This window comes from Canis aureus, chromosome 14 (genome assembly GCF_053574225.1).
Source record: "Canis aureus isolate CA01 chromosome 14, VMU_Caureus_v.1.0, whole genome shotgun sequence".
NCBI lineage: Eukaryota > Metazoa > Chordata > Mammalia > Carnivora > Canidae > Canis > Canis aureus.
The window spans coordinates 48386312-48412209 of NC_135624.1; the positions used below are offsets into that span (position 1 = coordinate 48386312).

Here is a 25898-nt window from a genome sequence, read left to right on the forward strand (position 1 = left end):
GAAAGTCGGGGAACAGATCTTGGAGGGATGCTCTGGAGAGGACAAGCAGAGATGGGGGAGGGGTGTCAGGAAGGAAAAGGGGAAAATGCCAGAGAAGCAGGAGGAGAGACAGAGGAACACAGCTCCTGACAGCCCAGATTGGAGAGTCACGCCAGGAAGGGCTAATTGAGGATAATGGCAGAGCATCTTTGCCTTTTACCAAAAAAAAAAAAAAACAAAACAAAACACTTCTCTTCTGAAAAGACTGATTTTTTTTAAAAAAAATCTACAGTTTGGTCTACAAAATGGTTCCTCTTTAACATAACCTATGAAAAAATATTTAGAGTTGCTCTGAATCGCCCCAGCTTTGTAGTTTCGCGACCAACCTCCAGAAAGCTGTGCCGTTCTTTGGGCAGAGTTTGCTGAGCATCTTTTCAGCGGTTCCATCGAAGTGCTTCAATCTCTACGAAACGTTTTACTTGAATTCCCTTTGATTCCCAAGTTCCGCATCCTTGTCTTCGTCGCAGTAGAGCTGGTCCTCGTACAGAGAGTCAACGCCCAACATGCTGGCCCAGCTCTCCCTTTGAATATAGAAGTTAGAAGGCTCTTTTTCTAACCACCACAGATTCTCTTCTGAGTCTTTACCCCAGTCTCTACCACCGAGGGGCTCCCCTGTTCCCAGTGAACTGGTTTCTTCTGGGAACTCTTGTAATAATGGCCCCTGGCTCTTGACACTCTTTTCGGCATCATCCCCTCGTCCTCTTTCACACCAAAGAGCCGGTTCATCACTACAGGGTTGTAACAGTTGTGTGTGGCTTATAACCCCTCTGGAATCACAGTCCTCACGGGGACATACAACCCCCCCATTTGCATCAGCGTCCATCGGGTGGGAATTCGGGTTGCCCCCGGCAGAATTTTGCTGTGAGGGGCTTAAGTTTTCACCCGCAGCGATCCGGAGAGGAATACCACGTGGGCCTGGGTCTGCCTCCTGCACGCGGGGTTCGTATTTATAAACGCCCGGGTCTCTTCCCCGACAGTCGCTCTGGGCGGGATCTGGGGGGACTTCGGCAGTCTGCGGTGGTGTTTGCGGTACAGCATCCGCAGCTAAAAATTCTAGGTCTCTGAGTGAGTAACGCCACTCCACTGCCTCGGAGAGGCGCGCTGCGGCGTAATCACTAATGCCCCTGCCTGGGGCCTGCTCACCGGAGGGCCCGGGACTGCCCGGGGACCCGGGCCGGGTCAGTGGGTCCCCCGACGGCTGGGTGCCAGAGTCTGGACCCGAAATGAGAGGTTTATCAAAAGGCTCCTCCGGAGTCTCACACCTGTCCAGAGTCTCCCAGCGGGGGGTGTTGTCCTCGGCATCCTCAGCATCGTCTAATGACACAACCCTGTCCTTCCTCATCCCCGAGTCCTCGTCCTCCGGGGACTCGCGGGCCCCATGGCTGTGGTCGCCGGGCGCCTCTTCTTCGGCATTTCCCGCATCATCTGAACTCAGCGAACTCAGGGTGAACAAGGACCCTTCCTCAGAGTCCGAGTCGCTGTCCAGCGCGGAGGGGACATGCTCCTGCCCCGGTTCCACGCGCAGGTGGTGGCCTGCATCCCAGAGAAGGTCCGCTGGGGCCGGGCCGGGCGCTCCTGGGTCGTCGGGCGTCGCGGCTCCCATGCAGGTGGACAGTCCTTCCGGGGTGCTGGCCCCCCGGGGCCTCGGCTGCTGTGAGTCCCCCAAGTTCAGGTAAGCGCCCACGTGCATTGCCTCGGGATGCTCGGAAGGTGAGGGCCCGTCCGGCGGGGCCTGCGCTGCTCTGGGCCACGCTGGCGCTTCGGGGACGGAGGCCGCAGCTCCGCCGTCTAAGTCCGGCCCGGGGCCCGCCGTGCACCTGCCAGGCGCGGCGGGGTGCGCCCCGGGAGACCCTTCCAGGGCCAGACGTGCGTAGCTGCCTTGTGCAAGAACATGGGTGCTGGGGAGGCCGTCCCACCCCGCCCCGGCTGGTCCCTCTAGGGCGGCGCTCGGCGGCCCCGGGAGGGCGGAGGGGGCCGCGCCGTCCCTGGACATCGGGTCGTCCCTCCCGGCCCCGGGCCCTCCGCGCTCCCCGCCGCCCTCCACGGCAGTCCAGGCCGGAGGGGCGGGCTCGGGGCCGGGGCGCCCGGGGCTCCCCACAGCGCCGCCGGAGGCCTGGTTGGAGTCTGCACGGTCCACGCCCGACCTTTGGCGGCCGCACCTCTGGAACCACAGTCTGTCCACGAGAGGCCTGGCGAGAGCCCCCAGGCAGAAAGCCACGAGGAACGTGATGAACACGGCCAGGCAGACGGCCAGGGCGAGGTCCTGGGCAGCGTCCCTTGCTCTGCTGGCCGGTGGCGCATCCCTGGGGCTCCCGGCCCCCCTGCGCAGGCGGCTGGGCCTCCGGGTGGCCTGGGCACCCACAGGGTGTCCCCTCCGCGGGGTGCCGGCGTGCTCCTGCGGGCCTGCCCGCGGCCCCTCGGGGGCACTGTCGGGGAGGTGGGTCTCCCTGGACATCCGGCTTCGGGGGGTCCACCCGTAGGCCTCCTCGCTCCCTGGAAGTGGGGCGGGGGAAATACAGTGAGTGGACATTGGAGTAAGCCTCCAAGGGTTTTAAAAGCTTCTGTGAGGCCCCTCAGTCCTTCCCTAGCTGCGTCTGAGGTGTCAGGCCAGGACGACAGGCTTCACCGGTTGATCAGTTGGTTGGGCAAGGCCAACACTACGTCTGCGGCCCTGCGCACTGTGGCACCGGCGGTCGGGCCCAGGGCGGCTACTCAAGAGGCCCGGGAAGCTGTACATTTCTTAGGCTTCCTGCCTGCCTGTTGCCCATGGGGCGACAGAAGCCAGGCCGGGGGACCGCGACATCGACATCGCTTTTCCTTCCACGTCTCCTCCACCTCCTACATTCCATCAGCCACCTCCAAAGCCTGCCCTGGCTTTACCTACGTGCATATCATTGTCTCACCCCCCAACCCCCACCGGTGGTAAACAAACATTCAAGTTTCTCTCCCGGTTTCTGACCTTCTGCTTTCCATACCCAGGAGGCTAGTTATGGCTTTTATAGAGGAATGAAATGGGATGGCTGACGTTAAGACTTCTCTGTGATCTTCATGGATTTCTTTAGAACCTGGTAAGCATCATGATGTTTCTATGTCAGTGGCGGTCATGGGCAGAACAGAGTCCAGGACTCATTACAGAGAACCCTACCCCCCTCCCCCTGAGACCCAGTTAGGAGTTTGAGATTTAGCCAAGATAGTTAATGGCCAAAAAAAAGTCTTCCAGAATGTTCAACTCTAGTAACATAGTCTAGCATTTTGGGAGAAGATCAGGGAACAAATCAACGTATACTTTTGAAATATGTGTATGGTGTGTGTATGTACATACACACACACATATATAGGATTATACTTTCAGAGGGTTAGCAAGCACTTTATTTAAATTCTAGCATAGTTAAAATATAGTGTTATTTTCAGGGGCAAATACTTTAATCATGTTTTGCATTTCAGTTCTTTCTTTGACCGGCTATTTGTTAAGAATCAGAATAAAAATGTGACCTTTTGGGGCTTTGTCTTCCTGTGAAACTTCTGTCTTCGATCAAATCAAATTGCTTCCTGAGCTATTTGAGCTAGGTTTCTTTGACCGTGTGAAGAAAATCATTCGCGAACTGAGGGAAGCAGTTAGGCGCCAGTGATTACTCCGTGACACAGCCCGTGGCTGACTTAATGCCATAATCAACACCCTCGCTTTCACGGGGACTGTCACGGTTTCAAATGAGACTAAATTTTTCATGTGCTTTTTCAGTTCAGCTGGAACCGTTTCAGAGAGAAGAGGCACCACTGACTTACCCACAGACTTGCTGCAGATTACATTCCATGTTTTCCTCCAGGATTCAGAAATGACATTCTGAAAGGCTGCCACGCTATAGTCACACTGCCATGGGTTATCAGCCAAGTCCACCTCCAGATGGGGAAGTTTGAGAGCAATGATCATCATTGGTAGGATGGTGGTCAGAACATTGTCGCTGAGGTCTACAACCTGTTTGAGAAGAGACAAATTGAGGACAGCCTGTGAATAAAGACATTTAGAGACAAAATAAATAATAGTTACAGATATTGTTTACATTGCTGTGGAGGCAACAGGAATTTAGCACGGATTTGAGAAGTTAGAGAATCTGTGAGCCTCAGCAAACGGTTCACTTTTTAAGAGCCTACTTCCTAGGGTTGTTGTAAGGATTAAATGTATGTGAAAGCTTTAAGTATGGTGCCTATATTAGATGCCCAACCATTTCCCCTTCCTTTTTTCCTATGAGTTGTAATTTTTACTTTTATTTATTTATTTATTTTTAAGATTTTATTTATTTATTCATTCATGGGAGACACAGAGAGAGAGAGGCAGAGACACAGGCAGAGGGAGAAACAGGCTCCATGCAGGGAGCCCAACGTGGGACTCAATCCTGGGACTGGGGGATCATGCCCTGAGCCAAAGGCAGGTGCTCAACCGCTGAGCCACCCCAGGCATCCCTAATTTTTACTTTTAAATAAAATCTAGACTCCCTGTTGTTATCAAGGTCTAGAATTAGATACCAGGTCTAGAATTTCTAGAAGCGCTGTGATCTGGAAAGCAACCAAAGATACCAGACGATGAGAACATAGAACACGTAAGAATCGTGGTTGACCAGAAGTAGCAAAGACAGAGATCTTTTGCATCAGCGATGATCTCAAGGGTCCCCCTGAGATATCAGTATCCGTAGCTACCTAGTATTCACAAGATGACTAATTTTGCTAGTCTAATCAGAAATGAACGGGAACCTGGGGAACAACAAGGGCTTCAGTGGCTCTAGAAACACAGAGCAGGATCTGTTGAAGTTGAATATGATAGTGGCATGATACAGCAGGGAAAGCAGTTGGGTGTAGCTCTAGCTATTGTTCGCAGAGTGCTTCTGTGTACCAGGCATTCTCCTGGGTGTTTCACATATATTGTCTCCAATCTTCCCAAAAGCTTCCTCTCCCTCCCCCTCCCCACCTTTCACAGAGTAGTAAACTGGGCTAGGTCACACAGTGCATACCACACAGCCCCTGTAGAACCAGGGCCTGATACACAGTGAACGCTCAGTAAATAATGGAGAAGGGAATGAATGAATGAATGAATGAATGAATGAATGAAATGTGATCTAGCTCCACAGCTGTGTACCTTCCACTCTGGAACACGCCCTCTTGGAGCCTGGGTTCACTGCATGGGAATGACAGGCTGGGTGGAGGAGGCCTGGGGCAGGAGGCAGCAGGGTGAGGTCAAGGGGCTTAGGGAGGGGCAGGTGGTAATCAGAAGAAGAGAAAATCATAAAAGAGAAAATGCAAACCTTGCTGGAAGGAAAAAAAAAAAAAGTGGGCCATGGATGACAGCCAGAGAGGCTGAATGTTATCCAGGTCAATTGTTTTTTAAACATCAGGGGGAAAAACAGCACTGGCATCTTGGGTTATATAAATTCCTAAGAAGAGATGATTCAAACAATCAAACAGCACCACGACCAAGACCACAAAGTATAGAATCAGAATTCTCCCTGAATTTAGGTAGTGAGGATGACCTTTCCAGCACTGAGCAACCAAGTAGTCTTGACGCCCAAAGGGAGGTTGCCTGAAACAGGAAGGAGGAGACTTGGGGGGTCGGGGAGGTAAGGGGAGCAAAAGCCACTTCACTTGGCCAGGCCTTGCCTGGGATCAGTAGCTTTCCTTATGTACCCCTCCTCAGCAACACAGTGAAACACTCCGATGTGTTTCAGGTAGTTATTTGCCTTTTACAGCATATCTGCATTTTCTTCATCCCAGCATCTTATTATATTACAAATCATGGAACTGAAAAACAAAACTGGAGCAGGAACAGAAAGCTAATAGAATGATTTAGGAGGAATAATTTCTGAGGAAAGATGAAAGCAGAACAGTCTCATTTGCCTAAAGAAAAAGCCATCCACCATCATCCGAGAGGGGTGTACATTATAGAAAAGATTGGGAGAGGCATCTAATGTTGCTACACAAATCACTGCCTCTAAGAAGAATGGGAACAATTAAGAAAAGGAATGCTAATTTGAAATGTCGGTGGAACTTATTTCATTTGATCTAAACACAATGATGAATTTATGCTTCGAAAAATCTATCCGGCTTTTGAAAAGATTCCCACATGGGAAGACACATAGCATAGTGCAAGTACTAAATTCATCTCCTGAAAGTGGAAAAAAAACCCAACATCTATTTTGATATTCAGCTTTCTGGTACCAAATATGTTCACCAAGTTCCAAAACCAGTTTTTAGAGTTATTGCCAAACATGGAGAAGGGATCATGGAGAAGGAGGAATTGTGTGATTCTGGGCAGTTCAGATGAAGTGAGAATTACAGATGATTTAAAATATTCTTGGGGCTGGTTTTTAGTTTGCCTGTAGCAGTTCTTACCTGTGAGCTACAGAACACTTATGAAGCACAGTAAGAATGCATAGGAAGTAACAACAGACACAGGGCAATCACACCCACAAATACACTTATAATCAGTGTATAGTATACTAGGGGAGGTTCCCAGGCAATCCAGCAGCCTACTTGTGGGGAGCTGGGGAGCACTGCCAAGTTGAGTGGACTTTCTCATCTGCTCTGATAATTACCGTGGCAAAGATGGTCCCCAGTGGTCCTGCCACCTGGTCTTGATGCCCTTGAGGACTCTCCTCCCTTAGAGTGTAGGCAGGGGCTATGACTTGGTTCTAAGCAATCGAGTATGGCAAAAGCAATGTGATGTCACTCCCGTGATTACATCATCTAGATTGTAATGTTTTTCTTGTTAGCAGGCTCTCTACTCGGGCTCTAAAGTGAGCTGCCCTATGGAGAGGCCCACGTGACACGACCTGAAGGCAGGCTAAGGCTGACAGCCAGTGAGGAACCGAGCCTCACTTCCATAGCCCACAAGGAACTGAGTCTTGCTGACAACCGCGTGAGCTTGGCAGTGGGTCCATCTCCAGCTGGGCCTTCAGGTGAGTCTCCAACCCTGGCCAACATCTTGACTTCAGCCTCTTGAGATACCCTTAGCAAAGGACCCAGGCCCTTGCCTGGCTTCCTGACTCCCCAGATCATGAGATAATATGTGTGTGGCTTTAGGCTGCTAAATTAGTAGTCATTTGTAATGTACCTATTCAGGATCATCATCCATTTTTGTTCAGCAAGTATTTTTAAATGTGTTATGAATTAGACATAAGCTAAGCACTAAAACAAGATAGATCATGATGTATGTCCTTAAAGAGATTATGGGGATATAGGCATTAACAATGAACCGTACCTATAATTAAATAAATTGAGTTGTGAGAACTGCAATGAGGAAAAAGCATAGCACATTATAAGTGTATATAAAAGGGCAGCTAATTCAATGTGGAGGCCCCAGGAAGGCTTCCTTGAAGAAGTGACATTGGAAGGATTCGTAAGAGTTAGCTCTCCCAGGGAGAGGAGGATCCGTGTGTGCTCTTTCAGCCTTGGTGTGAAGATAGAAGCAGGAGTGCAGTGAGCAAGGGAGAGTGGTTTGCAAAGAGGTTGGAGAGACGGGCAGGGGCCAGGCCCTTGTTGTGAAAGCTTAGAAGGATTGTTTTTTATTTTATTTATTTATTTATTTTGCTTAGAAGGATTTTTAACAAGAAGTGGCATGACCAGATTTGTATGTTCAAGAGTAGGGTGCTGTGGCCACTTGAGAATTTCTATACGCAGTCTGTATTGATAAAGAGCTTGCTATATTCCAAGTACTATTCGAAGCACTACGCACTAAAGTGCTGCGAATGCATTAAAACATTTAATTTATGAGAAAGGAATGAAGTTACCTCCATTTTTCAGACGAGAAAACAGAGGCACAGAGAGATACGGTGACTTGCCCAAGATTGTGTGCCTGCAAAGGGGCAGAGACTAGATCTCAAGCCAGGCAGCTGAGCCCAGAGTCCACCCACCTTACCACTGCTTCACTCTCCTCCCTTCAATAGCGGAGGGACTGGGGGGCGGGGGGCGCTGGCTGAAAGGTGGCAGTTGGAAATTTGTCTTGCACCCGTACTTGAATAACACTTTTTATAAAACTGGGAAACAGCCGCTGTCTATGTCGATGCTGCCCAATATGACGGCCCTTAGCCACATGTGACTTTCGAGCATTGAAACATAACTAGTCATGTTGGGACAAGGGTGTGTATAATATACACCAGGGTTTGAAGTCTTAAGTGTGAAAAATGATGTAAAATATCTCATGAATAATTTTTATATTGGTTACATGGGTAAGAGATAATATTTGGGTATTGTGGGTTACAAAATATGTTACTACATGAAATGCACCTGCTTATTTTTTCCTTTCTGAATCCAGTTACTAGAACATCTAAAATTGCATGTGCGGCTCACAATTTGTTTCTATTGAATGATGCTGGCCTATATACAGAGTGAGGGTGTGTGATGGAGGATATGGGGGACTGAATCTTTACCTAGGACATCGCTAGATGTCACACTGGAGGCCTTTCTAAAGGAACACTGTGGGGAGGTTGGAGGAAGGTGCTGAGGGAAGGAGCTGAGGCTGCCCAGCCTGGAGCAGGGCTTCGGGGGATCCTCCCCTTCACAGCTGTCAGTGCTTCAGTGAGATAAACCTCAAGGTGCCTGAGAGACAGGCACTGCAGCTCCAAAATGTGACACAGAGCCCCCAGGATGAGTCCGACATTTGTTTAGAACAGTAGGTGGCATGTGGTAAGTACTCTACAGATATGAGCTGTTATTATCATCATTTTTATTATTTGAAATAAAATAATGGGTTTGGGTTTGAAAGCAACAGTGTCACAGGCCTTCAGAGCCCTGTATAGCCCGGTTCCAGACAGCTCAGCATTGCCCCGGGGGCAGGGGGAACCTCCGCAAGTGCTCCAGACTGCACAAGACCCCAGGGACCTTTGACCCACCCTGCAGCTCAGGGAGGGAGCCTCGACTTATAACTCAGATGGAATTTCTTGCCAACTGGTAAGTGGAAGCTTGGAGTTGGGTTTAATTTGATTTAGAAAAATGTGCCAGTTTTTGCTGCTGAGTGTTATGTTCGAGTAAAACTCACATCCATTACTGAGGCATTTGATTTTTGAGGCAAGAGAGAGACTTCAGCAATTTCAGCAGAGTCTTAAAACAGACTCTAAAATCTCTAGATTTTGACTAATAGCCAGTACTCTTGGGCGAGGAGCTCTTCAATAGAAATATTCTTCTAATGTAATTGCCCAGATGTCTGCCTATTGGAAAAGCTCTAAAAGTCATTTTATAACCTGTAACTTCTTGAGGTCCTTGAAGGCTTCTGGATGAATCCGGACTATCTTGTTGCTCTTTAAGTAGAGGTTCTCCAGCCGCAGGCAGTTCTGAAAGTCAGACAAACCGATCTGCGATATCCTGTTGAACGACAGATCCAGACTCTGTAATGACTTCAGTTTCCATAATCCTATTAAAATGAAAAAGCACATTAAAATATAAATGGGTGATATGTACTGTACCATTGTTTATAAGGGTGAAGCAATGGAGACACCCTGCGTGGCCGTCCAAGGAGGACTGGTTCAATGGGGTAGGGTAGGCGATCCTGCGCTGCATCCCCCAGGCTTAGAGAGCCAGGGGAGATGTACAGGAACCACGGCCCGCCTGGGAGGGACAGTGTTCAGTTGCAGAACAGCCTAGAGTATGATTCCAACATTCTTGGGGGAGAAAGAGCCACATGCAAACAGATACAGACATTCTGAGCGAGGGGAGGGAAGGAGATGAACTAAACCATCAGTGGTAGTAACACTCGAGAGTTACTATGGATGCTGTAACATTTCTAGGCCTTGCTATTTTCCAGACATAATAAGTTGTAGCTAGGTTTTGTTTCCGGACAAGACAATCTAATGTGGTTTTGGTCTCTGTCTCTGTATTTCACTTGATTCCAGAGAGTAAACCAGGAGGCCCATTTGGCACAGAACATAAAGGCTGAGAAGGAGGTGCCAGTCAGAGCAGACTTCCAAATCTGATTTCCCATATGAGTCTCACAAGGATGCCCTGCATTTTCACATTTTCCTTCTGCTCTGTTCTCACATGTAGTTTGTGTCTTTTTTCTTTTTTTTTAAAGGGTTTTATTTATTTATTTGAAAGAGAGAGAAATCACGAGTGAGGGGGGAGGGACAGAGGGAGAGGAAGAAGCGGACTCCTCACTGAGCAGGGAGTCCCTGGCAGGCTGGACCCCAGGACCCCCAGGTCATAACCTGAGCCCAGGACAGGCGCTGAACTGAGCCACCCAGGCGCCCCTCGAACGTAGTTTGTGTCTTTAACCAACTGCTACTTAAGAGATCAGGTTGGTTCAATTCCAGAAGGGTTTATTCCTTGTCTACGGTCTGCAAGGCACTCATTATCAGACTGATTATGCAGAGATGATGACTTAATGTAAAAAGCCATACATTGATGTTATCATAGGTTCATATCAGCTGTACGGATTACGTAAGAGACCATTAGACAACTCAATCACAACATAACGAGCTAGGCACTTAGTGCTGAGGACAAATAGAGCATAGCATCCTTGTGTCGGAGTGATAAGACATACACACAAGAAAAAGCTCCCGGTCATACAAGCAGTTACACCCCCACCCTCCTACTGTAAAATGAACTGTTGTTTGCCTCCCTGCCTCTTCCATCAGATACTTTAGTACCTTCTGGAGGCAGAACTCATAGTGTTGTTAACTCTTGCAGTGCCTGGAATATAGTATGTATTCAATAAGCTGGAGGTCACAGTGTGTGACCCGCAGAGAGATTTAAAAATTACCGAGCTAACATTAAAGACTCAATGCAAAAATTTGCATTTCTAGCATCTCTTTGAAAAATTGGAAGTCCCAACAGGCACAAGACAATGTTGGGCTAGAGCCGAATGAGGGCTGCCTGCTTTAGATGGGGCAGGCACTTACAGAAGAAGATTTCTTTGTATTCATGCCTCTATCAAAAGCAGGAAAACAAAGGATAGGCCAAGAAGCAGCATGTTTAAGAAAAATGGGAGAGAACCCAGGCTGAAATTTAGCTGCCATAGGCTAGCAAGAAATACTTCCATATTGGTTTGTAAATAACCATGGCCAGGCCTTTGTGTGCAGCCCCACTGCCCTAGGCACACAACTGAAAGCCCAGGCTACAGGCCAATTGTAAAGTAGTTTGAATATAACCCCTAGAGAAAATATGTTTCTTTGTGAAGAATAGTCCTACACCTTTTAATATGTCAACATATGGGTCTGTGAGAAAAAAGTGCAGCATAAGACACCAGTATGAAAGAAGCTATGGTTTCCTCAACATTGCCTCTAGGTGGGTGTGAGCTCATAGTTCTGTAGTATCTCACTGCTTAACATGGACCCTAGGAGCTCAGTGGAGGGAAGAAATCATTTTAAAACTCCTATTTAATGATATACTCACTTTATGCTCTAAGCACTTCACAAACATCTCCTTTTATTTATTTATTTTTATTTTTAAAGATTTTATTTATTTATTTGAGAGAGAGAGAGAGAGAGAGCACACCAGCAGGGGAGCAGCAGAGGGAGGAGAAGCAGGCTCCCCGCCAAGCAGGGACCCCAACGTGGGGCCTGATCCCAGAGTCCTGGGATCAGAACCTGAGCCCAAGGCAGATGTTTAACTGACTGAGCCACCCAGGTGCTCCCAACATTTCCTTTTAATCCTTTTAGAGCCCTGAGGGTTTTATCATCTTATAAATGGCAAAACCTAGGTGCAGTGAAGTTAAGAAGTTGCCCCATGTCATGGTAGGTGGAGCTATGGAGCTGGGATTGAAATTCATACTGGCACAAAAACAGACACATAGATCAATGGAACAGAATAGAAAATCCAGAAGTGGACCCTCAACTTTATGGTCAACTAATATTCGACAAAGGAGGAAAGACGATCCACTGGAAAAAAGTCTCTTCAATAAATGGTCCTGGGAAAATTGGACATCCACATGCAGAAGAATGAAACTAGACCACTCTCTTGCACCATACACAGAGATAAACTCAAAATGGATGAAAGATCTTAATGTGAGACAAGATTCCATCAAAATCCTAGAGGAGAACACAGGCAACACCCTTTTTGAACTCGGCCACAGTAACTTCTTGCAAGATTCATCCATGAAGGCAAGAGAAACAAAAGCAAAAATGAACTATTGGGACTTCATCAAGATAAGAAGCTTTTGCACAGCAAAGGATACAGTCAACAAAACTCAAAGACAACCTACAGAATGGGAGAAGATATTTGCAAATGACGTATCAGATAAAGGGCTAGTTTCCAAGATCTATAAAGAACTTATTAAACTCAACACCAAAGAAATAAACAATCCAACCATGAAATGGGCAAAAGACATGAAGAGAAATCTCACAGAGGAAGACATAGACATGGCCAACAAGCACATGAGGAAATGCTCCGCATCACTGGCCATCAGGGAAATACAAATCAAAACCACAGTGAGATCCGACCTCACACCAGTGAGAATGGGGAAAATTAACAAAGCAGGAAACCACAAATGTTGGAGAGGATGTGGAGAGGAACCCTCCTGCACTGTTGGTAGGAATGTGAACTGGTGCAGCCACTCTGGAAAACTGTGGAGGTTCCTCAAAGAGTTAAAAATATACCTGCCCTTCGACCCAGCAATTGCACTGTTGGGGATTTACCCCAAAGATTCAGATGCAGTGAAATGCCGGGACACCTGCACCCCGATGTTTATAGCAGCAATGTCCACAATAGCCAAACTGGAAGGAGCCTCGGTGTCCATCGAAAGATGAATGGATAAAGAAGCTGTGGTCTATGTATACAATGGAATATTCCTCAGCCATTAGAAATGACAAATACCCACCATTTGCTTTGACGCGGATGGAACTGGAGGGTATTATGCTGAGTGAAATAAGTCAATCGGAGAAGGACAAACATTATATGGTCTCATTCATTTGGGGAATATAAATAATAGTGAAAGGGAATAAAGGGGAAAGGAGAAAAATAAGTGGGAAATATCAGAAAGGGAGACAGAACATGGAAGACTACTAGCTCTGGGAAACGAACTAGGGGTGGTGGAAGGGGAGGTGGGCGGGGGGTGGGGGGTGACTGGGTGACAGGCGCTGAGGTGGACACTTGATGGGATGAGCACTGGGTGTTATTCTATATGTTGGCAAATTGAACACCAATAAAAAATAAATTTAAATAAAAAAAAAGAATTCAGATCTCGTAAGCATTACTGTTTAACCATGAACATTTCATACCAAAAAAAAAAAAAAAAAAGACATGGACAGGCCCATGTTTAAAGTAAAAAATTTAACATGTATTGTGAGACTTATATGTAGGGGTAAAATGTATGACAATACTAGCACAAACAATAGAAGAAAGGTGGAAGAGTATTGTTAAAATTTCTTGTGATGTTAGGATGTATATTGGAAACCCCAAAGCAATCACTAAAATGCAATAGCAAAGAATTATGGCTAGTAAGCCTACAAAGGAGATTGGATTACTTTTAAAAATATGCAATGAATGCAAGAAAGGCAGAAAAAAGATAAAAGGAACAAAGAAGAGAAGGAACAAATAGAAAAAAAATCAAGATGATAGATATGAATAATAGCCTAAAACACCAAATAAATGGCAAAGATTCCAAGTTTGGATAAAATTCAAGAGTCAGCTATATAATTCCTACAAGAAATCCACTTTAAATATAGAAACATGGATAGGATACATGTAAAAGGATGGGGAAAAAATAGTCTTTTCTACAAATGGTGCTGGAATAATTGCATATCTTTAAAACTTCTATATGTTATTCATACCGTGTACAAAAAAATTAACTTGAACTATTTTAAAACATCATAAACCTAAATTTAAACCCAAATATAAAGACATCATAAACCTAATATATAAAATGTAAAAAAGTAAAGTTATAAAACTTCTAGAAGAAAACATAGGAGAGAATCTTTGTGACTTTGGATTAGGCAAAGATTTCTTAGATATGACACCAAAACACAAATTATACATTAACAAAGTGATGAACTGTACTTCACAAAAATATAAAATTCTGCTCTTTGGGTAGCCCTGGTGGTGCAGCGGTTTAGCGCCGCCTGCAGCCCAGGGTGTGATCCTGGAGACCCGGGATCGAGTCCCACATTGGGCTTCCTGCATGGAGCCTGCTTCTCCCTCTGCCTGTGTCTCTGCCTCTCTCTCGCTCTCTCTGAATGAATAAATAAATAAATCTTTAAAAAAAATAAATAAAATTCTGCTCTTTGAAAGACATTGTTAAAACAATAAATACTCAAGCCATAATCTGGGAGAAAATATTTGCAAATGACATATCTTGAAAAGTCTTGTATCCAGAATATATAAAGAACATTCAAAACTCAATAATTTTTTAATAAATTTTTTCTCTTCTTTCATAGATTTTTAAAAAATATATTTTATTTATTTCTTTGACAGAGAACACAAGTGGGGGAGTGATAGAAAGAGAGGGAGAAGCAAGCTCCCCTCTGAGAAAGGAGCCCAATGCAGGGCTTGATCTCAGGACCCTGGGATCAGGACCTTTAAGCTGAAGGCAGATGGTTATTCCACTGGGCCACCCAGGTGCCCCAAAACTCAATAATTTAAAAAAAAGTAGAAATTGGCCAAAGATTTATATGCATCATCGGAGATACACAGATGGCAAATAAGCACACAGAAAGATATTCAATATCATTAGTCATTTGGGAAATCCAAATTAAAACCACAATGATATACCACTATTCATCTATTAATATGACTAAAATTAAAAAGATTGCCCATATCTGGTAAGGATATAGGACAACTGAAATTCTTACACAATGCTGGTGGGAATTTAAAATGATATGACCACTGCACACAGGACTGGCAATTTCTTCAAAAGTTAGACATCTACTTGACATACAGCTCAGCCATTCTACACCTAGGTTATTCATCCAAGAGAAACAAAAGCATGTATTACTATAAAGACTGTTTTATTATTTTTTTAATGTTGATAGGAACAGTAGCAATGACCCCTCTTTTATCTCGGATAGTGGCAACTTGTGTCATCTTGTTTTTTTTTCTTTTTGGCTAAAGGGTTATTAGCTTTATTTTTTTCAAAGAAACATTATGGTTTTGATTTTATCTATTGTTTTTCCTGTTTTAAATTCCACTGATTTCTGCTGCGATTTTTCTTGTCTTTTTTCTTTTTTCTTTTTTTTTTTTAGATTTTATTTATTTAGTCGTTAGAGACACACAGAGAGGCAGAGACATAGGCAGGGGGAGAAGCAGGCTCCCTGCAGGGAGCCCCATGCAGGACTCCATCCCAGGATCCCGGGATCCCGTGCTGAGCTGAAGGCAGATGCTCAACCACTAAGTCACCAGGTGCCCCTCTGCTGGGATTTCTATGATTTCTTTTTTTCTGTTTGCTTTAAGCTTACATTGCTCTTACTTCTTTACTTTCCCAAGGAGGAAACTTATGTTATTGATTTTAGACTTTTCTTCCAGTGGATGCTTTTAATGCTATACATTTCCCTCTAACCACTGCTTTTGCCACATCCCGCAAATTTTGACAAACTGAATTTTCATTTTCACTTAGCTTAAAATATTTTCAAATCCCTCTTGAGATTTCTTCTGTGACATATGTTACCTAGAAATGTGTTATTTTAATTCCGAGAGCTTTGAGGGGTTTGCAGCTTTCTGTTGCTAATTTCCAAGCTTAATTCCACTGTAATCTGAGAACATACTTTGCATGATTTGTTATTCAAATATGTTAAGATGTGTTTTATGGTACAGAACGAGGTCTGTCCTGGTAAATATTTCATGTAAGCTTGAAATAATGTGTATTCTACTGTTGTTGGAGGGAGTATTCTATACATGCCAATTTGATCAAGTTGATTGAGAGTGATATTCACGTCAACTACATCCTTATTGATCACCTGCCTGCTTAATCTGTTAGTTGACCGGGGAGTGCTGGGAGTCACCAACTATAGTGGATTTTTCTAATTCTCTTTTCAGTTGTCAGTTTTTCCTCATATATTTTGACACTCTGTTGTTAGGTGGATTTATGTTTAAAATTATTAGGTCGTCTTCAAGAATTGACCCCTTTATTCTCTTTATATAGTGCTGTATTTAACCTTGATAGTTTCCTGGTTCTAAAGGAAACTTTGTCTGAAATTAATATAGCCACTCCACTCTTCTTTTGATTAGTGTTTACGTAATGGTTTATCTTTCTCCATCCCTTTAGCTAGCAGCTTTATTTATAATAGTCAAAAAAGACAGCCTAAGTGTCCAGTAACAGGTAAATGCATATCTATACAATGGAATTCTGGCAATGAAAAGGAACAAAATTTTAATACAGACAACACCGTGGATGAATCTCAGAATAATTATGCTGAATGCAAGGATCTATCCCAAAAAATGAAAGTACATATCATATGATTGCATGAATATAAAATTATAGAAAATACAAACAAATCTATAGCATCAGAAAGGTCAGTGTTCACTTGGATTGAGGGGAGAGGATGGGTGGGAAAGATAGATTACAAGGGGCATGAGGAAGCTTTTAGGGGTATGGATAGTTCATTATATCTTGATAGTGGTGATGGTCTCACAGGTCAGTGTGGTTCAGAGAGTCAAAGGAGGATCAAAGTGTGCTCAGATGACAGAGAGGCAGGGGCCTCTCAACAATGTACAGACTTACAGAAGCCTGAACAGTAGCAACAGGATTGTTGATGGGTACTCGGAACTTCATATGAACTCTGAACTTCTGCAGAAAGAGAACGGAAACCACCTACAGTTACCCGTTGTACCTCAAATCACAGAAGTGACTATGATAGCAAAGACTGGCATGGGGAACAGAATTGGAGACTCAGGGTGGTCCAAAGGCACTAGAAGGTAACTGACATTTTGAGCACCTGTTATGTACCAGATGAGAAATGTTTTATATGAGAAATGTTTTACGTGTATCAGCACTCTCTGTGTTAAAGTTTTTACAAACACTATCGCTACCCCTCATATCCTTCCTGTAGGTGCCATCATCATCATCCGCAGTTAAAAATAAGAACCAGGCAGCTTTTGATAGGTTAAGTGTCTTGTTTAAGGTCAATTAACAGGTAAATAGAATAATACAAGAAGTATAAGAGTATAGAAGAAGAGTATAAGAGTAAATAAGAAGGATCTCACTCATGGGGAATTTAAGAGAGGAAACAGAGGATTGTGGGGGAAGAGAGGAAAAAAAAACAAAACAAGATGAAATCAGAGTGGGAGACAAACCACAAGAGACTCTTAATCATAGGAAACAAACTGAGGGTCATTGGAGGGGAGAGGAGTGAGGGGGCGGGGTAACTGGGTGAAGGGCATTAAGGAGGGCACGTGATGCGATGAGCCCTGGGTGTTATATAAGACTGAGGAATTACTGACCTCTACTTCTGAAACCAATAATACGGTAATGTTAATTAATTGAATTTAAATAAAACCAAAAACCACCCCAAACAAACAAAGAGTAAATAAGAAGGATGGGACCAGAACATCCTAAGCATGGGGGGTAGGGACTTTGAAGGCAGAGAGTTACAAGGATACCTCCTTAATTGACTCCCTAGTATCAAGCTAAGATCCCCAAGAGGAAGGTAAACCTTCAGATAGGAATTAAGTTCAGTTACACCTTCTACATGAAAAATTTCCATCTACTTCCAATGTTAGAGAATTAAGGTTTAATTGTATGAAGGGAACTGGTGGGGTCCTAGAAATGATGTTGTTTGTTTGGGGTCTCCCAGGATAGAGGTGGGAAATTTGAGTAAACTTGTCCACGACACTTGGCTGTGTTTCTCAATGGGGAGAAATGTGTTCTTTTAGAGATTTTGTGTGGTGCATCAAGGATGAGGGGGAACTCAGGTGAACAAAAGAAGTTGGGAGGGGCATTCACGGCTGGGGCTTGGACATCAGAGGGTAGATGCCATGTTTCAAGGGAGGGGGGTTGAACACTGGGAGGAAAATGTGGAGGCACTTTTGTGGAGAAGGGATTAATTATTGAACTGCTTTCTTATGATCATAAGCCGTGGGGGACAAGAATCCGATTAGCCTTTGCCTTTAAGTGGCCAAAGGCGTTTTATTGTTTCCAAGAAATTATCTCAGTGCCTATTAGCAGAAAGGCCACAGAGGGTACACCCGGACGTTAAACTGCCTTGGGAACATTCCTTTGGACTATGAACTTCTTAAATGTTCTCTTAAAAGTGATAACCTGGTGACATAAATAGTGACATTCAGGAGGTTATGGCTTCAAGTTCAAAGAGCATTAAGAATCAGAAGAGTTGGGATCCCTGGGTGGCGCAGCGGGTTAGCGCCTGCCTTTGGCCCAGGGCGCGATCCTGGAGACCCGGGATCGAATCCCACATCGGGCTCTCGGTGCATGGAGCCTGCTTCTCCCTCTGCCTGTGTCTCTGCCTCTCTCTCTCTCTCTCTGTGACTATCATAAATAATAATAATAAAAAAAAACAGTATAACTCTTAAAAAAAAAAAAAAGAATCAGAAGAGTCTGGAATGGTCCTAGACAAGATATTTGATTCATAAGGGTAGCCCTTAATGTGGTCAATCTTATATAGGTGAGCCAAAGACCTTACCCTCTTAGCTTACTGGCATACATTCATGCTGTTATTTTAGAACCTGACCTGGTTTTGAGAACGCAGGTTATTGGTATTTTTAAAATCTAATAGCAACCAGGAGGAAATATTTAATTCCCTGAAAAAAAAAAAGAATACAAAATATTTTTGTTTTTTACCATACACTGGTTATATATATATATATTTTTTTTCCTCCACCAGTTTCAGAAGTCAGGGATTACGTCCTCTCATCTGCAACACATTTATCTCTTGGGTTCCAGAATTTAGTGTGTTCAGTATCAGGCAGTCAAATCTGGCCTGTCAACCTAGTTGGAATCCCAGTAAGATGTCGGGCCTTTACACTTCCGGGGGCTCTACGGGTACTCCAAAAATGTTGCTTGATGAAGGTAGGACAGTTTAACTGGAGATTGATCCCGTTGTTTTAAATGTTTTGAAACTGATTTTCTGTTATTAACGCTGCACTCCAGAAATATGTGAGGAAGGTGGAATCATCAGTAAGGTTAAATTCATAGCTGGCTAACTGGTAAATTGCATTGACTGGCACCTCCTCTGGGTATTTTCCCAACATGAAGCTTATTGGTGACATCGCAGCTGACTCTGATGATACGGGATCAGTTAACACTGAGTGAGTCACTGTGATCTGTCACTCTTACAGAGGTGGGCTTTCCGGGGTGAAAGCAACTTTCTGTTGCTTCTTTAAGCTGTCACCATTTTAAGACGGGGGCCGTGATTTATAAAAGTACACATGTGCTGCAAGGCCAGTTGCTTGACTGCCACTTTGTGAGAATCTCGAATATTATTTTAGAGGAGCACAAGCACTTATATAAACAGGTGGATACAAATGAGTCTCTGCTCAGGAATTATCGTGGGCTAGGAGTTCCATCTACTGCAGTAGTTATTTAACATTTTAAAAGATAACTTGAGATTTAGACAAAACGGAATTTATAATTTGTTTCTAAATAGACTGCTATTCTCAATTTGTGCCAAGAGAGTAAAAATAACTAATATTTGCAAAGTACTTTACAAGTATACAAAGTACTTTTCACATATTTTAATAGCTACCATCTATTATGCCAAGTGCTACGTTACATTAGGCTCTTGAAATACATTTTTCCTTTAATCCTCACAACAATTCTATGTGTAAATCTTACATTATCAAGATGTTACCCTTTTAAAAAAGTTTTTTTGAAGTAAACTGTACCCCCAATGTGGGGTTCAAATTCACAACCCCAAGATCAAGAGCGGCATGCTGTACTGAGCCAGCCAGGGGCCCCCCAAAATTGCCTATAAACAGGCTTAGTTACAAAGGAATCCAAGAACAAAGGGAAGGTCAGAAACAGAATGGTACTCCAGGCAGCACTTCTTTATCAGCTCTTTCTCTCCAAAATGGGATTTCAAAGTCAAAGTGACTGAGCCACGGTCACAGAATCACTGAATGGCAGAGGGATGTTACAGAGGCTCAGCTGAAATATATGATGATTAGAGGAAAATAATTCAAATCACAAAATGCTATGGATAAAAGAACTCTGAATTATATCCAATTAGATTCAGGGCTTATACTGGCCTTCCATCCCCCACCTGTTGGTTTCATTCATCTCTCTCTGGCTTCATTTGCTAGAATTCTAGTAGAATTTCAGATATACAATTTGCGCATTTCACTTTTTCTTCTCTTTTCCAAGTTTAACATTTTTCCTGATATTTGGGGAGGCAGAAGTGCAACTTGGAAAAGGAAGGTGGGGATGGATGTGCATTTTATAAGGGGTGTCTGGTCCTTAAATGGAATTGTATTCCCTCTGACTTCCAGCTAGCTCTGGGGAATTCATCTGCCTTAAGGAAATATGTTCAGTGGTAGGATATTTTGACCTATTAATCTTTTAACTCTATTTCTCTCTTTCCATTTCTTCCCATGCAAGCAGAAAGTAGGCTCTGTGTTAATTACCCTAGGGAAGGCGCAGTGCAGGGCAGAAAACAGAGGAGACTACAAGTCTTTCTGGCTTTTGTTTTCCAAAGGCCTAAACCTTTAAAGGAAAGGAATTTGTAGATTTAGACAGAGGGTTTTGAAGAAACAAAAAATGGGAAGGATTTTCTCCAAACTGAAAAAACTGAAAGGAAATGTTCTCTGGCTGCCAGGTGTAAGGGACGTACACACACACACACACACACACACACAAGCACATGCATGCACATGCATACACACTTTGATGCCTTTTCAGGGTATACGATTTTACAGCTGTGGCACAAATTTGGGGAAAGCAAAAGAAAGCCCATGAAAGACTGATGTTAAGTACAAGTATCTACACCCAATCCCCAACAGACCCTACTAGAATGGGGGCTCAGAAATTATGTTGAGTTATAGACAATAGAAGGTTATAGCTCTAGTATATTTGAATTTATGGGTTGATATTCACATCTACCATACTATTTAAAAAATGTTATATTGTAGGGATACGTGTAGCTATAATGATGATCATTAAAAAGTTAAAGCAAAAAAAAAAAGTTAAAGCAAACAAAATGGAAAGTCCAAATGTTGTTTGATTAACTCAATTATAACATATGTATATGGATATAAAAGCTATTCAACTATTTAAAATATTATTTATGACATTGCTTAATTATATAAAGATGTCCAAAATATACTGATATGAAAATACAAATTATGAAATATTATGGAAAGTATGATCCAGTTTTGAAAGAAAATATGTACAAAGGCATAAAGAATATATACAGTTGATCTTTGAACAACACAGGGTTTAGGGGTGCTGACCTCCCACAGTAAAAAATTTATATATAACTTCAGCTTCCCCAAAACTAAAAAGCCTACTGTTCGGCACCTGGGTGGCTCAGTGGTTGAGCTTCTGCCTTTGGCTCAGGCAAAGGGCCTGGAATCGAGTCCCACATTGGGCTCCCAGCAGGAAGCCTACTTCTTCCTATGTCTCTACCTCTTTCTCTGTATCTCTCATGAATAAATAAATAAAATCATTAAAAAAAAAGCCTACTGTTGACCAGAAGCCTTACCCATAACAAAAAGTCAATGAACAAATACGTTGTATATTATAAACATTATATACTATATTACTATAATAAAGTAAGCTAGAGGAAAGATAATGTTATTAAGACAATCAGAAGGAAAAGAAAATATATTTACAGTATTGTATTTATTAAAAAAAAAAATCCACGTACAAGTGGACCTGCACAAGGGTCAACTGTATTACATGGACTAGTGTCTTCCTTTAAATTTTTCTTCAATTACCAATGATCTACAAATAACAGGTTTCTAAAAATAAGAATACAATAAAATTATAAAATAAGATGCAATTATTTTATGCTTTACACTGAAAATAATCCTGCACATTGCTTTTATGGACAAGCTTAGGAAGAGAAGGCTCCTCCCCTTCTCTCACCATTTTGTTGATATGGTGACTGGGATAGTCATTCCTTCACCTGGCAGGCTATTGTCAAAACGATGCTTAAAACAAGACCAAAAGCTGGAGAAAAAGCAAGACAATAAAAATATGAAAGAACTGAAAATAAGAAAAACTATGCATAATTTGGGATGAAGAAAAAAAAGACAGTATCTTTACATTTTCTTTTTTAGCAGAATGTCTTATATAAATACTTAGCATATAGTGACCAAGACTAAAAAGCCAAATGAAATTGTCTAGCACTCTTGAATATTAAAAAAGGCAAAAAAGAAAAAAGGCAAAAAAAAAAAAGGCAAAGGAGGCTATGGATTATGAATCTGATACATTTTCTTAATAAAATATTGGTTGTGTAGATTACTAGATACCAGAATAGATGGGAATTTACATATTGGTTATATATCAATAACATATTTCTAGTCTACATTTGGAGGACAATTAGACAAATAGATGCAAAATGCATTTGAACAAAACAAAAATTATAAATATAGCAACTTAATTTGAATTGTGCTGCATATTGAAAGTACATGAACTAGTTATTTTTTAGTGCTTTTCTATTTTTAGTAACAAATATGATAATCAAAGTAGGTTATTTGAAATCATGCATTATTATTCAGCACTTAAATACTTGTCTCTCGACAAATTAAGTTATAGTAATGGGAGATTAATTGCACTATGAATTCCACATATTATAACTTGAAATTCCACTTAGAAACTCATTTATTTGTTCTGATAAAATTGCTTTCCTTTCAGCTATTTCCTCAACACTGAAAACAAACATGGAAACAAACATCTCATTCTTTGGTCTAGTCCATCTTTTAAAATTGGCCTTACCCTCGGGGATGTCACTGAGGCTGTTTCTTCGAAGAATTAACAGCTTTAGACTTGGAAGCCTATTTCTCAAGTGGCTTCTGTGGCGTTTCCCCCACAAGGACTTAGCACTGGGTAGATCCAACGAGATGGAGCGGAGGGAACTGTTGCTGAGGTTTAGTATTTCCAAAGCACGGAAGTGTGCAAGAGGACTTAAGGTGATGTTCGAAATGAGATGGTTACTGAGGTCCAGATGCTTTATATTCCAGTCTTCTCTTCTCATAGGAGACTGTAAGAGAACCCTAAGGAAACTGGCACTTGAGTCCACTGTGGCTGCTGCCTGCGGTGTGTCCGCAGGTACATCATGCTTTCCGGTAAAAGAACAATTTGTCAGATGATGCCCATTCCATTGGCACTCAGATTTGAATAAAATACTGTTTTCTCTGGGTGGGTTGGTCATTGTTCCACTAAAATAAAGACTTATTAGCATTGTTATGACTCTGAAGTGTAGGTTTTTCATAATGCCTAGAGAAAGGAAAATGATTTATTCAAAATAATGTAATAATTAACAGCAAATGCACAGAAAATTCAATTTTCAATTTAAGATTTAGGAAAATTATCTTGCCTTGATTGCCAGCTTAAGTGCATGTTTGATTTCTTAGAAATTGGGGCATTAAATGTAGCTAAAAATTGGTAAAGCTACGGGGCGCCTGGGTAGCTCATAGCTCAATCTGTTAAGCTTCCGCCTCAGCTCGGGTCAGGATCCTGGGGTCCCACCAGGGTCAGGGTCCCTGCTTAGTGGAGAGTCTGCTTTGCCCCCTCCCTCTGCCCCTATGCCACTACCTCGTGCTTGTGCTCTCTCAAAAAGTCTTTTAAAAAATGGTAAAGCTATAGTATACAATTACATTTATGTCATTAAAGAAAGAACTCCCCTGATTTTTCAGAAAATACATATTCACTTGGGCCTCACCTTGTGTCTGCTGTTCCAGGAATATTCACTGGGCAGTCTGCTTTGGAGAGAAACCTACCAAGATTAAAGACTTCTCTGTTTTCTTACTGGTCATTAGTACTGAGCAAAGTCTATTATGCTTATCTACAACCTGTAATCAGCTACGTGGTTTATTATGTGAGTGACAAGCCATCCAGTTACACTAAACTGTGAACTGTATGGAGGGAAGGTTCAATTCACAAAGGAGACTCTTGATTTTTTATAAATAAATTTACATTTTTTGTGACTTAAAACTTTGAACAATGTGGGTCATAAAAAGGATGTTCTGCATCAGAACCATAAAGATGTGATACAGAAACATCAAGTATCTTTTTCATCAAAGATGGAGAAGCAATCGAAAATTTTAAAATAAGTATCTACAATGGCTGAATGTATACGCAAAAAATTTTAAAAGAAAATGGACAGTAAACTTCCCCAAAGACTGTAAGCTCCCAGAAGAGTCAGGTTTTCCAAATACACACTCACACACACGGAAATTTTATATAGATATATATAGGAAGTTCAACTCACAAGAGACTTATTTTTTTAAAATGACTAGAACTACATATATATGTGTGTAGATATATATACTATGTATATAAAATTCTTCTCCCATGTCTAATATTTTCAATAGTCTGTAGTCTGTCTTAGGGCTATGTTGCTTGGATAAAAAAAATGCATGGAAAGAATGAAATTTAACTTGTAACTTTTAAACTTTTTTTTTTCTTTTAATTTTTATTTATTTATGATAGTCACACAGAGAGAGAGAGAGAGAGAGAGAGAGGCAGAGACACAGGCAGAGGGAGAAGCAGGCCCCATGCACCGGGAGCCCGACGTGGGATTTGATCCAGGGTCTCCAGGATCGCACCCTGGGCCAAAGGCAGGCGCCAAACCGCTGCGCCACCCAGGGATCCCAACATGTAACTTTTAAACTTTGGTTTTATACAAGGTCAATTCTGCTACATTTTGAAGGGCACCTAAATCCAGGTACACATGGCCATGGACCGTAAAGGTGCCCTACAGTGTGGAGGAGTGATTTATTTTTATAGTGTGCCTCTTACACAATACCAGAACTTGAAATTAATTTGTACAGCCAGAAAGATATTTGTTTCTATATTCAAAGCTGCAATCATTATAAATATAATTGTATACCAAGTTAATTTTAATATGAACCACCAAAAAATGTCATCATTCACAGGCACATTACTATGCAGTATTGAAGAGAAACATGATTGAAAAATACTTAGGAGGGCAGAAGTTAAAGATTTTCATTGACCTAGTTCTTTTTAAGTTGAAGAGATTTATACATTTAACTAACAGATTTGAGTTAAAAAAGTAGGTAAGATAATTTTAGGTCTTAAAATGAAATGCTGATTTTTAAAGAAAAATTATGTATACTACATACAAACTTTTATGTACTAGGTAAAGAACCCCTGAGAACTCCAGAAAAACTTTCTAAGGAAATCAGGAAACATTGGGTAAAATGTCAGTCTTTATATGGACACATATATTCAAGCCTAAGTATGAGGAAGCAGTTAGAGATATTGGGGGTGTGTGTGTGTGTCAGAGAGTGAGATAGGGAGAAGGCAGTAGAAAAAACCCCAGAAAAGCACAATGGAAACCAAGAGGCCATTCATTCTTCTATAAAAGAGAAGTTATAACAATTAGAAGAAAAAAAGCAGAAGGGGGTTATGTTTGGCAAGATGCAGGAAGAACACAAGAGTAAGTTTCTAAGGCATACCTTTATGGTCCTTAGGTCCTTTTCAAATGGGTCTCTGTCTAGATCTAGCCAGGTGGGAATTTAGACCTGAGCCTCTGAGGCTCCACCCATATGCCCCCGGAACCTGCCGGTCCCTGGCGAACCTTCGCCCTTTCCTCTTCAGGCTCTGGCCTCTTGCCACTGTGACAGCACGCACATTCCCCCGAGACACTGAGGGAGGAGCCACTAAAGAGGGAGAGAGAGTCTGCAATGCACAGAAGGCAGGACTATCCCAACAGGAACAACTGTACAGCTTCGAACTACGATCGCCAGGACTCCAGACAGATTACATAAACACCCACGTAGTTAAGCATCACCAAGCTGTATTTAAATACATCATG

General features: G+C 42.6%; 1 protein-coding gene across 1 annotated transcript; it reads right to left on the reverse strand.

Moving 5' to 3' along the window:
- Window positions 1-261: 261 nt before the first annotated feature.
- On the reverse strand, window positions 262-25816 carry LRRC66 (leucine rich repeat containing 66). Its single transcript, XM_077846661.1, has 5 exons — window positions 25540-25816; window positions 22835-23335; window positions 9264-9433; window positions 3823-4012; window positions 262-2532 (listed from the first exon to the last, which is right to left on the reverse strand). The coding sequence occupies exons 2-5, from the start codon at window positions 23328-23330 to the stop codon at window positions 455-457; spliced, it is 2934 nt and encodes a 977-aa protein (XP_077702787.1). The 5' UTR covers window positions 23331-23335; window positions 25540-25816; the 3' UTR covers window positions 262-454.
- Window positions 25817-25898: the final 82 nt, after the last annotated feature.